The 13,231-nt window shown below is 40.2% G+C and overlaps 1 protein-coding gene across 5 annotated transcripts in view; it reads left to right on the plus strand.

The window, feature by feature from the left end:
• Positions 1 to 13,231, plus strand: part of LOC103175424 (myosin-10) — a 74,948-nt gene that overhangs the window by 25,806 nt on the left and 35,911 nt on the right. For 4 of the 5 annotated variants that reach the window (XM_042342440.1, XM_007888454.2, XM_042342441.1 and 1 more), the window contains exons 4-6: positions 6,986 to 7,013; positions 9,496 to 9,598; positions 10,277 to 10,306. In XM_042342440.1, coding sequence (XP_042198374.1) covers positions 6,986 to 7,013; positions 9,496 to 9,598; positions 10,277 to 10,306 — 161 coding nt within the window. The remainder of the gene's footprint in view (positions 1 to 6,985; positions 7,014 to 9,495; positions 9,599 to 10,276; positions 10,307 to 13,231) is intronic. The other variant, XM_042342442.1, reaches the window with a different exon arrangement.

Here is a 13,231-nt window from a genome sequence, read left to right on the forward strand (position 1 = left end):
GCCAAAAGCAGTCACTGCACTTTACAGTATATCCCGTGAAGCACTTTGGGATCACTTTCTGACGTGAAGGGTGCTGTACCAGCTATGTATTCGTGGTAGTGGAATTGTCAAAAAAAANGTTTGGGGACATGTAATTTTTAGATAAATCTTGTGGCCTTCAGCAGCCGCACTCCCAAATACTGTAGTTGTAATAGTGGTTTGCACAATATAATGATATAATAATAAAAATAATAATCCTTGCATTTGATATAACGCCTTATCACGTCTTCGAGGATCAAAGCGCTTCCCAGAATATACTGTAGAGTGAATTGATTGTATATTTGTGGGCGAAACGCGGCAGCCGTGTCCCGCAAACAGTGGTGGATTGAAGTGACCAATTTATATTTCTTTGAAGCTTTTTTCAGATGGCTTGACATCATCGTGACATTTGGCGTGATGCCATCATTAAGGAGCATAAAGTGCCTGCATTTATCACAGAACTATCCAGGTCGTGTGAAAGAATTTCATGCCAGCTTTCGAGATGTTCTATTGCTGAATCTAGATGTTCCTCACCTTGGCCATAAAATGTGTCCTGATCGTCTCCTAATTAGTGCTCCTGTGTTTTAACTGAATGTGGGTGTTTGTACAGTGTCAGGCATGACTAGCTGGTGTGATTAAACAGGGAGGTAAAAAACACAGTTAACATTCTTGCTGTAATCCTTGTCCACCATTTGCTGACTTAAATCGCTTGGAATCTTGAACTGTAGCTGCTCTAAACAATCTATTTACACTACAGTTTTCAATGAGATCTTGCTCGGTATTCGTTTCTAACGGAGCAATTATAAAAGGATATTTTAGCAAGATGTGTGCAAAAGAGCTCATATTGGCCAGTAACTGCATATTTCCACAGTGGTGCTGTACTTGGGTCAAGGATTTTGCTATCCAAAGGTATTGTGTCAGTCTGCACACAGAGTAAAACTAGATCCACATTTTGCTGACAAGTACCACTGCCTTTTACAGTAAGTGCTTCTCTATCTTTGGTCTGTTTTCTTTTGCCTCTGGTTTCATCACTGCAATTTTTCTACAAGTATCCTGCTGATATGCATTTGAGTTAGTGAACCCGAGTTATATAAGGGGGAAGTTCTCAACTGGATTGTTTGGTTTCAAAAAATTCTACGCTGAACATTTGAGGTATAATTGAAACATAACATGTAGGAGTAGGAACAGGCCATTCGGCCCTTCGAGCCTGCCCCGCCATTCAATCATGGCTGATCTTCTAATAATAATAATAATCCTTGCATTTGTTATAGCGCTTTTCACCTCGGGAGGACGTCCCAAAGCGCTTCACAGAACACACTGTAAAGTGAATTGACTGTATATTTGTGGGTGAACGTGGCAGCCAATTGCGCACAGCAATGTCCCACAAACAGTCGTAGATTGAAAATGACCAATATTTATTATTGTTTTTGATTTTGGAGGGATTATTATTAGGCTCTGTGTGGAGTAAGGAAACTTGCCCAAGGTTCGCCCTCTGCCTGGAATTGAACTCAGGTCTTTCACTTGCAATCCAACTCCAGCTAATAACCTAACCCTGCCTTATCCCCATATCCCTTAATCCCTTTTGCAATAAGAAATCTATCTATCTCAGTCTTGAATATGTTCAAGGACTGAGCGTCAACAGCCCTTTGGGGTAGCGAGTTCCATACATTCACTGCCCTTTGAGTGAAGAAGTTCTTCCTCAACTCAGTGCGAAAGGGCTGCCTCTGATTTTAAGGTTGTGACCCCTGGTTTTAGTTTCTCCAACCAATGGAAACGATCTCCCACTATCTACTTCATCTGCCCTTTGATGATCTTATAGGTTTCTATAAGATCCCCTCTAATTCTTCTATATTCCAGAGAATATAGGCCCAAATTGGTCAGCCTATCCTCGTAACTCATCCCCTTCATCCCTGGTACTAACCCAGTAAATCTACACTGCACCCCCTCCAAGGCAAGTACATCCTTCCTTAAATAAGGAGACCAAAACTGCACACAGTATTCCAGGTGTGATCTCACCAGGGCCCTATACAGTTGCAGCAAGACTTCCCTACTCTTATTATCTAATCCTTTCATAATGAATGCTCACATACCGTTTGCCTTCCTAATTGCTGCTGTACCTGCAGATTAACTTTTTGTGATTGGTGTACAAGGAAACCCAAGTCCCTCTGGACGCTAACACATTCCAATCTCTCCCCTTCTAAAAATAACCCGCTCTACTGTCTTTGCTCCCGAGGTGGATGACTTCGCACTTCCCTACATTATACTTCGTCTGCCACCTCCCTGCCCAACCACCTAACCTATCTATGTCTCGCTGCATTTTTTTAATGTCGTCCTCTGTGTTGACACTTCCTCCTAGTTTTGTGTCATCCGCGAATTTAGATATATTAACTTTGATATCCTCCTCTAGATCGTTGATGTAGATGGTAAATAACTGAGGCCCAAGGACTGATCCTTGTAGCACTCCACTAGTCACATCCCGCCAATCTGAAAAGGACCCGTTTATCCCTACTCTTTGTTTCCTACCCGTTAACCATTCCCCAATCGTCGTTAATATGCTCCCCCCAATTCCATGGGCCCTTATCTTTTGGACTAACCTTTTATATGGCACCTTATTGAATGCCTTCTGGAAGTCCAAATAGACCACATCCACTGATTCACCCTTATCTAGTTTACTGGAAATATCCTCAAAAAACTCTGAGATTCGTCAAACATGACTTCCCCTTTGTAAAGCCATGTTGACTTGGCCTAATTATATTGTGCTCCCCTAAATATTGCACTATCACATCCTTAATCAATGATTCTAAACTTTTTCCTATCACTGATGTGAGACTAACTGCCTATAGTTCCCCATCTTTTCCTTTCCACCTTTTTTAAATAGTGGTGTGACATTTGCGATCTTCCAATCCATGGGGACTGTTCCAGAATCCAAGGAATTTTGGAAGATCAGACATATCTCATAAGCTACCTCTTTTAAAACCCTGGGATGCAAGCCATCCAGACCAGGAAACTGGCTGGCTTTATTGAATAATAAACAGTCGAAAACTAGTTATGAATTTAGTTATTGTATACCTCTAAGATTTACATTTACTTAGTAAAAAAAATGTTTGGTCCATTTTGGGGTCAGAGGTTTTTCATCAAGCTTCTGCTCTTGGAACTATACACTGCTGTTGGTTTTTTCCTATCCAGTAATCCTGGTTAGACGTTTCTCTGGCTACTTGGATGGTACAATAATTGGTGGCATCTTTATTGAACAAAGGCTTGAGCCTTGTTGTTAACTGATGCTGCTCCATGATTCTTTAGGTGGAAAGAATCAAAGATTATGTGACCTTATTTGGAATTGCTTTGGAGGAGTTGAAGTGAGTGAGGTGCAAACCATCAATTATTTCTATAAAGTGAAATCTAGCAGTGCTCACTTGTTAAAATACCACTAGCAGTTACTGCAGCATGATGGAATTTATCCTTTGATCATTAACTACAGTCTAGTGGTTATGTGGTCTGTGGGGTGGTGGAGAATGTGCGGAGAGGTAAGAGGAGAGTTTGGACTTGAGGGAGAATTAAGGTATTCTGGATACAAGACAAAATTACATCTGTATAGCATCTTTCACGTCAGAAAGACATCCCAAGGAGCTGGACAGTCAGGGATTTGGACCCAAGCGGGGGTGGGGGTGGCATTGGGATCAGAGAGGGTGGTCAAAGGCATGGTTGAAGAGGAGGATCTTGAAACCTGCCTTGAAGGAGGCAAGGGAGGGAACAAGACGAAAAGAATGTGGGATGGAGCTCCAAAGGGTGGGAGCAGAGAGGCTTAAAGCCTGACTGCCGATGGTGGGGCATATTAATATAATCTGGATGTATTAATATCGATGAGTTAAAGGGCCCCCAAATCCAATGAGAAACCTGGTAGATGAGAGAATTTGTATAGAAAAGGTAGACATTTATTGCGAAGAAAAAGACCATTCGGTCCATCATGTTTGTGTTGGTTCCTTTAAGAGTGATCCTTTCAATCCCATGTATCTGCTCTTTCCCATTATTACTCCTGTAGCTTGCTCCTTTATCAAGAATCATTTTGAAAGCTAATGTGGATTCTGCCTCAACCACCACTCCTATCAGGGCAAGCCATATCACAACTACTGTGTGTACAAATTCTCCTAACCTTTGCGTTTGCTAACTATTTTAAGTATGTGACACAATTACTATTTGAAAGTCACCGGGAGATCAGTAGTTGTGTGACTTTGGTTGTCCAGATATGATTTAGCATTGGGCTTATTTTTCTGTTCCATTCAAATTTTTAGCCGTTTCCTGAAATACAATATGTTCATTTAGGATGCGTTGAGTATTTTTAAGAGCGGCTACCTCCATATTTTTGTAGCAATAAATTGAAATTCACCGGTTGGAGCTTCAGTGACCCATGGACACAGAACCTCAGCTCGAACATTAATAGCTTATGAGTGGAGCCAGGCTACCGCTCATGAACTTTCAAACTGAGACTTTGTTTAGCAGTGTTTCTTTTGGCATTGGCTGCAGTAAGAGGAGATTAGTCCCCTTTCCCCAGAGTGAAGCTTAAATTTCAATCAAATGGTGGGTACTGTGAGCTGCACAAAATATCCATCTGAAATGCAAGTGAACCAAGACATGACAAGCATATAAGTCTTTCAATGCATGATCGTGCTTAGTTTTGAGTTGTTGTAAATAATAGGCATAGACAGAAATATTCCTTTGAAAAACAATTTGAGTTCTGGTATGTAGTAGAGTGTGGATTCATGTACAGTTTAAGACAGGAAAGAAGCTGCCAAAAATTAACAAATTGAACAAGTATTTAGAAAATCTACACTTGCCCATTTCCCTTAATTCATTGTCGGGGTGTGTGTGTGTGTAGTTTATTAGATCACTGGAGAAAAGTGTTAGCATTTTAAGTATTTCGTTTTGTAATTCAGCACTTTTCACCTAATCTTGACTATTCCCCAGTGATGCTGTGTTCAGTCGTAAATTCTGGTTACATTTCCCCCAGTCTGTTTTACAGTTCTGATTTAACCAGATTATTGTTTAGAGGAATGCAGCTGTCTTTTATTGAGCAGAGTCACGATTTAGTAAAAGAACCCCTCTGATCTTAAGAACACAAATACTTTGTATGGGAGTCGCACATTATAATCTAGGCTAACTACAATACTACTTCCCAATTCCGACTTAGCTCTCATCAGATCTGGGCCAAATACCAAGTATCTGATTCCTCTTGAAATCAGTAAGCCATCAACACCTGCCATACCATCTCCTGTGCGGTTATGAGATGACGTAAAATGATAAATATTTTCTCTATCCTGCTCCCGCGCCCCAACACCACACACACACACATTTCCTGTATCATAGAAACAAGGTCTGTTTACAGGAACAGCTGTTGTAAGCATTGAGGAACATCAAACTGTGTAAATGGGAATGTGTTCAATCGGCTGAATTGAGACAAAGTGGCATACTGGAGCGGGGAAAGTTCACTGACTTGTGAAGTGACGAATAGCGGAGCACAAAAAGCAAAGTGGAGCATGGTGAAACATTGAGGTCTTCTGTTCAGAAATGTGGATGATATCATGCCAAAGGCATTTTGTCTAGTGGGTCATCTGCTTCCAATGATAACAGAATGTTGGCGTGCAGTTGCAGGAGTCAACTAGAATGTCTCATTGGTCCCAAGTGACCAGTTGATGACTTGAAACGCTATGGAAAGCAATTGTCCTTTCACACATGAACACTCAACTAATGTGCTGAATGCACCAAATCGAATCTCAAGCAATTGCACTCGTGTTTGGTTCCTGCTCCTACAAATTAGTTTTAAACGTGTTAATATAAAACTGGATCATGCTAGTCCTTGCTCACAGGTGAACAGTCAGTTTTTCTGTGGCCTTCCTTGCAATATATTATAAGCAGCGAGTGGGGTTCAGCAGCATTGTGGGGAGGGGGACATGAGTGATGCAGAGTTCAGAAAGAGCAGAGCATGAGACGTGCTGGTCACCCATTTGAACCCATGAGCTGAAACTACAAAATCTAAATTCTTCATCTGTGTTCTAGCCGCTATTTTTCAAATGCCGTTATACCAAACCACTGGCTTGAGATGTTCACTTTGTAGCAGCCAACATTCATTATTTTGGCATGTCTTTATCAGTGTTAACACTTTAATCTCCAAATTTTATGATTGGGAATGTGAGGACATAATTCTTTTTCCATATCTTTCTGACTTCCATTTATATAGCGCACCCTCATGCAGGATAGCTTCCCAGACCGCTTGACAGTGACAGAGCATGATGCTGAGGTATTATTAGATACACCAAGTATCTAATAATAATTAATAAATCTTACATTTGGTATAGTACCTTTCATGTTACTTAAATATTTTCTATGTAATACAAACCTGTTTCTTCATTTAGTCTGTGCTGTCAGCACTTTATATATCAAGTCACTGCTGTTTCCAATTCATAGAAGGATTGCAGACATAGTTCCAAATTGAATACATGGATATTTCCTTTCTAAAGGTGATGTATCATAAGTGGTGATAGCAGTGATAACATGGAGTGGGGGAGCTTGTCAATTGGAACAGTTCAATGCAAGTGTCTATACACCACCAAGTTTCCTAGTCTAAAGATTGAATTGGGTTCAAAATGGCATTTGAATTTGCAGTATGGTGAGATCCAATTCTCTACTGCTTGTCTCTGGAATCTACCTTTTCAGTTTCCTATCTTAAGTGTAGTACTGTGTCCACGTTCCACTTATTAATTTGTTCTGGAATGGATTGAGAGGCAAGTTCCAATAATGGTTTACCTGTTGCTGAGCATAAGCGGAAGTCTTATTTCATAGGCCGCACCTAGTTCAGGTTAGATTGTTGATCTGATAAAGCTGAAATTGGAAACATTTAAATGCGCACCACGTCTAATTTCCAAATTAGAATAACAAAATGTTAACGTTGGCTTATTCTATTCATCTTTTCCAGATCGTGAAGACCAGTCAATCCTTTGCACGTGAGTATGCTCTGAACCTTTTATGATCTAACTGAAGTCACCCACTTATATTTAAGCCTCATCTTTTTGAAGAAATGGAACATGTCTTTCCCTCCCCCTACGTTCCTTGGAAACAGATTTTCTGCACAGAATTCGACCATTACCTATGTTGCCAAGTAACCCTTATCTTAAAAATTAATACCACATTCCAACTCTCTCCACATCCTTAGTATTTTGCTGCTCAAGTGCTTATCTAGTTCCCTTTTGAATCATTCCATTGATCCAGTCTGAATAGCCACTTGTAATAAATTCCAAGTACACCCTCTAGGTGAAGGAAATTAGAGGAGAGATTAGAAATAATTTTTCTGCTGACAATGCAGAGACTGCCCCCCCTCTCGGTCGCTGATTTCCCAACCAAAGTATTTCCGTATCAACCCTTCAGTATCTTAACCACCCCTATCATATTCCCTCTGCTCCAGTGTCTCTTGTACCATTCTAGTGTATCTGTACTGCAGCCTCTCCACCTCTGACATCCTTCCTGTAATGGATAGCCCAAAACTCAACACAATATTCCAATTCCTTTCTCCCCATTGAAAACCGCTTCACAAGGCTTTCCTCATTACTTTTTCTCTGAACCTTTATCATTGTCCTCTGAAGGAGGGGATGCACATAGTATTTTAAATGTGGCCTCACCAGTAATTGTGCCATAGAATGTTCCAAATGTTAGTCCATAAAGGAACCACATGGCTTCTCAAGTTTAAGCTGGTGTTTGCAGTGTTTTTTTTCTGCATGAGTCACCTTGTGCTACCACGCTCCCCAACTTGTTCCCCAAACCCATTTTTTATTATTAGTAGTAGTATTTCTAAGAATATGTATTCTTTAGCATGTTGAAGTCTTTTTTGTTTTAGAAAAAATTTAATCCTGGAAATTTTCTTAAAAGAATAATAATCATATTACTTGCATTTGATATAGTGCCTTAGAACATCGTTGAGATGTCTCAAAACGCTTCTACTGTGAAGTGGAATGACTGTATTTTGCGGGCGTAACACGGCAGTCAATTTAAAAATAAATTTAAAGAGGCCATACATCGGAGACAGCATTGTTTGCACATTGCAGCATCTGATAAGCCACAGTAAATTGATGTTGACTCCTGTTTGTTTGTAAAACTGCTCTAAATAATGAAGTGTTAACTGATGACCCATATTCAAAGTTCAGTGTTTTGGGAAACAGACTCCGAGATTCTCAGACTCCGGTGGATGGAATTAGTAAATGGATTGTTTTCCTTTTTATTTTTTTTGGAGCTTGTGGAGTTGGTTAAATAGATTTTCCTTAAAAGGAAAAGTCGAAATTGGTCTTGAGAGAATTGAAATGGCATAAAGTGTGGTTTTGAATGCCGGCAGCAGCAGCGGATACCACACATTTTTGTAGGCTCTGGCAACATTCCAGATTCCTGAAGTGCTGAAATGGGCAGGAAATTACTGCATCTCCAGTCACTTTGAAAAGCCTTTTTTCTGCGAGGAATGTGACCCACTATTCAGTTACCAGCCTGACAATACGTCTGATAATTTATTCCTCACATTTCTGTGGGTCACTTATCTTCTGTGGTGGTGGGGCGTATTCACTCGAGCATAACCGAGTCCTGTAGCTCGGTGGCAAGCGAGAGACCTGGGTTCAATTTCCCGGTAGGTGGAAACGTTGGGCAAGTTTACGTACTCCACACGCCTCTATTTAAGTAGGTAGTAAGTAGGAATCCTGTTGTTAGGCGATTGGTGGATCACGTTTCCAGGAGTAATAGTTTTTTTTAAAAAAAATGTCACTCGATCCACGACTGTTTGTGGGACGCTGCTGAGCACAATTGGCTGCCGCATTTCATCCACAAAATATACAGTCAATTCACTTACAGTTTATTCTGTGAAGCGCTTTGAGATGTCTAGAAGATGTGATAAGGCGCTGTATCAAATACAAGGATTATTATTATTATAACTTGGATACTGATTTATAGATGCTGCTGGCTCCCCGTAATAATGCCTCCCTTCATTGGGCTTCACGCGATACAGTCTCTGGGGTCAAAACTATTGCGAGAGAAAATTAGTTATTTATGGTTTTTGGGAGAGGATTTGTCTCATGAATTGCACAGTGGCTCCAAAGAAAGCACCAAATTCTAAGAAATATTTGGCTCCCCTTATATATGTCCTCATTGAGTCAAAAGTTCAATCTTTCCTTTCAATTGCAGTTCATTCCGCTACAAATCATATTGTTACTCCCATTGCTGTAACTCCGCTGCTGCTGCTCTGATTGTTGTAACTCTCGGCGCTGCGCCGGGTTGCCAGGGTGGGAGGTGTTACCGGGAAACGTTGCTGAGTTAGTTGGGTACAATGTGACAGTGGCAATCTCTGGGGAATCTGTCTGGATAGCGCGGGTACCTGCTGGTCACCAGCAGATGGGCGCTGAAGTATTGGGTTTGCTGGAGCGTACACATGTTTCTATGTTTGTTCAAACACAGAGGGGAGTCTGGTGCAGGGAAGACGGAAAACACAAAGAAGGTTATTCAGTATCTGGCCCACGTTGCTTCCTCTCACAAAGGGCGAAAGGACCATAACATTCCAGTGAGTTTCAACTACTTTGACTCTTGTTCCGGGTTCTTGTGCGACATGGAATACGATTGTTTAACGTTTTTCTGACGCTAATGTAGCAATGTGGATATATGGCTGAGGCAATTGCATGATGCAACTAAAGATTGCCAACCTTGTGCTGCTGTATCTGCGTTTTTTCTCTAGACATATTGATAGCAGGCCATGTGCAATGTAATGTAACTCTGGCTAATGTGCAGAAGGCAGTGTAATAGCATGTGCTGAGCTCTGTTGCTTTCCCCCGTGCAATTAGAAGTTCGGCTTTTACACAAAATCAAAAGTTCGTAACATGGAGATTACCGTGACAGAATGATTTGAAAATCCAGGATTAATGCACTGGTCCATAGTGCAGTTTCCCTGTGCCAGAGCGATGGTAAAACAGCTATTTGAGAAACTGCTACTGATATTCAAAGTGCAGTCAATGTGAAGGCTGAAGTCAAACGAGCTTTGGCCACTTTAGGGCACTTGCTTGTGGAATGAGTTTATGTTCCCTAAACGGTCTGAAAATCTTTGGTTAATTTCCATGGATAGAGAACTAGTATTTTGCGCTTGAATGAGATGCTTGCTCCACAGAGCATTCAGGGTGTGTACCCAGCGGTTTGAAGTTAATACATATTTCCTAATATTTGCTATTTATTTGTTTGCAACAAACAGCCTGAATCATCTAAACCAGTGAAGACTCAGGCAAGTCTCAATGCCGTTCAGTTTAACACTTTCCAGCCCGTTGAGCATCTTTAACTTCTTTCAGTTTAAAATGTAAATGTGGAATTATGTTGTCTCTCCTCTTCAGTTCCTGTTTAGGAAGGTCATTTAGCTGGGTTGACAGAAAGCTCTTCACCCCAAACATATTCCCTGCAATAAATATCTCTTCAGTCACTCTCTTGTTCGGTAGTCTGCATTGTACACTAATTTTTATTGTGTTCCAATGTTCCAGAGCCTTAAGAAAAGACTTGGAATGATATTTGAGACACACACACACATACTTCATACACTTCTCACTGTAGTTTGATTTAAAAATAATCTGTCATCAAGTTTGAGATCTAGTTAGTTAATAACCAAAGTTGTTCTTAAGTAAGACTTTCTACACACATGGAAGCTTCAACAGATTGAAGAAAGAAGTGTTTTGGAGATTAAAAACTAATGGAGGTATACCATGCTAAATGATAGTTACAAAAACCTTCATAAATCTGTTTATAAAGCAGCTGTACAGTTTTGCTGAGAATGTATATTTAGGTTTTATTAGCAACAGTGTTAGTGTGTATACAGTGCATCTACATGGGTAACTTTGAGCCACATTATTCTTTGAATGAAGCCTCTAAGTTCTCTTGACAAGTGTTTTTCATTATCTGCTTATGGCAGAGTTCAGTTTTTCTCACTCTGCCCCTCGAGTTATTGGCCAGGTAGGTCAAAGCTGGAGAAGCTGGAGATTGTTGCTGTCAGTGTTATGATGGCTGTTGCAGTTTCAGATTAGCCTGCTGTGAACAATTATCTCTTTATCCTGGCTCAATGCATTCTTTGCTTTACGTGATTTCACTGCTTGGAACAGTGAATATTACGGTGAAAGTTGCTTGTTTCTAGTCCACAAGACATTTAAACCGGTTGAAAAGCAACTTGTGTGTTTTCCAAAAAATATTTATTTTCCCTATTACTGAATTACTGGAAACATTATATAAAAAAAATTGGTTATTTTTATAACGCGAGCCATTTGACTGTGTAGCTTTGAGACCTGACATATCACAGCATTTGAGACGACCGTGACTCTATAGTGGGCGGGTTGAAGTTGTATTTTTGAGAATTGATAAGCACCAGCTCTGTGTTGAGTGTAGCCTGTGGCCATGATGAATGGTAGAGCAGGTTAAATATTGGGACAGCCAAGTATGGTGAGAAGTTGTTGGTTTCTATTCAACTCGTCTCAAACCACTTATCAGTACTGTGACCCATGGTGACTTTCTGTTAAAGCAGCTTCCATCTCGAGAACACACTCCTGGGATATTTCATCTGCCATTCAGAAATGCATTCTTGGATATGATCCTGGTTGCCTTTGTGTTGAGAAGTTTGTTTAGAGATTGCACCCTGTTTACTTTGCACCAGATAATGTCATCGTGAATATTTATTTGGAAACCACTGTTCAAAAGTTTTTCTTATTCTTAAGTCCACAAGTTGCTGATCAGTCTCTATGCAAGCTCTTGAGGTGCTGCCTCTCAGCCTGGCCTGAGACTGGAGCCCATTCTGAGTGCCTACTTGTTTACACGTCAGTAAACATGCCCGACTTTGCACGATCAGGAGATCAGTAAGAGTTTGGGTGTTCTCCATAGTCTTCATAGAGTGTCTCGTAAAACAAACATCCTGGAGTTGTTTACTGGGCTCAAAAATCCAAGTCTAGCATCACTACTTACTGGTGACTTTGCTTTCAATACTTTTAACTGTCTCACTGCATTAATGAATATTAAACTTCATGGCTGTTATGGCAGTGATCCAAGCCCACAGGAAAAGTGTTTAATTGAAACCCAGACTGTTATGCTGAGCAATTCAGGTTAAACAGAAGTTGAGTTCACCAGATGAACAGATCAACCAGGGGACTGACAAAAAGGTACAAATTCTTATCCGGAATTGAAATTCTAATTTCTTTAGGATTTTACAGAAAGGCTTGAACCAATTACGTACAATAATACGGCTAAGTGAGTTCTTATTTTACTTGCTATGCAGATCTTGCACCATTTCAGGAATCTTGGTGGTTACATTGACTTAGTTTGTGCCCATCGTATATGGTGTTCATGGTTTTGGTATGCATTGGTAGGTTTCCTTTGGGTGAATCACTGGGAGATGTGAAGTGCAAACTCCCTGCTTCTTCTGAGTTATCACAGCTCTAAAGCACCAAGAACTAAACTCCAGACTAGGCAAAATATTTTTGATCTCTTCAACTCAGTAAAAATGAATCCAGGCTCATGAATTTTTTTTTTAAGTTCTAGAATTCTCCCAATGTAAGAAGAATGTCTGGTTCTGATTTCTTTCAAATTCACCAAATGCCAAGGCAATGTTGGTTTCTTTGCTGTTTGAGCTTTCAATTATCCCTATCTGTGAGTGGAACCAGAGACCATCTTAGAGCATGTGGCTCTTGGCAGCTGTGCATCTATCTGTCTCCAAAAGTAAATCTAATGCTTTCAATCATTGCAATCGCAATGGAAGGAATTGTAGGCCACTGGAAAGAAAGTATCAGTGCAGAATTGAACTGCAGCAGCAAAGATTATCAAATTAAGCAATATTGCAAAATTACCTTTACTCTCTTGTAACCATTGTTTTTGTGGTGTCGATATTAACATAACCTTGCACCAGGTTCTGGAATCTGCTTTGTAGAATCATGTTGGGATCCCAAAAAAATCAGTCATGCTTCGATATAAAGCTACGTTTTGTAAATGTAGAAAGCATTAATTGTTTCAGACAGACCTTTCCGTTTGGAAGAGAGGATTTTGTAAAGCCAATTTTTTAACTTCTGTTTAGTTATTTACTTATTATCGATGTGGAAAAGTTCAACTTGTCTCTGTCCAACCAAACTTGATGTCTAGGAAAAGGCAGACTCCTATTATTTCTGAAACCTGATTTTGTGGACAA

Source organism: Callorhinchus milii, unplaced genomic scaffold, assembly GCF_018977255.1.
Source record: "Callorhinchus milii isolate IMCB2004 unplaced genomic scaffold, IMCB_Cmil_1.0 Scaffold20, whole genome shotgun sequence".
NCBI classification, from domain to species: Eukaryota; Metazoa; Chordata; class Chondrichthyes; order Chimaeriformes; family Callorhinchidae; genus Callorhinchus; species Callorhinchus milii.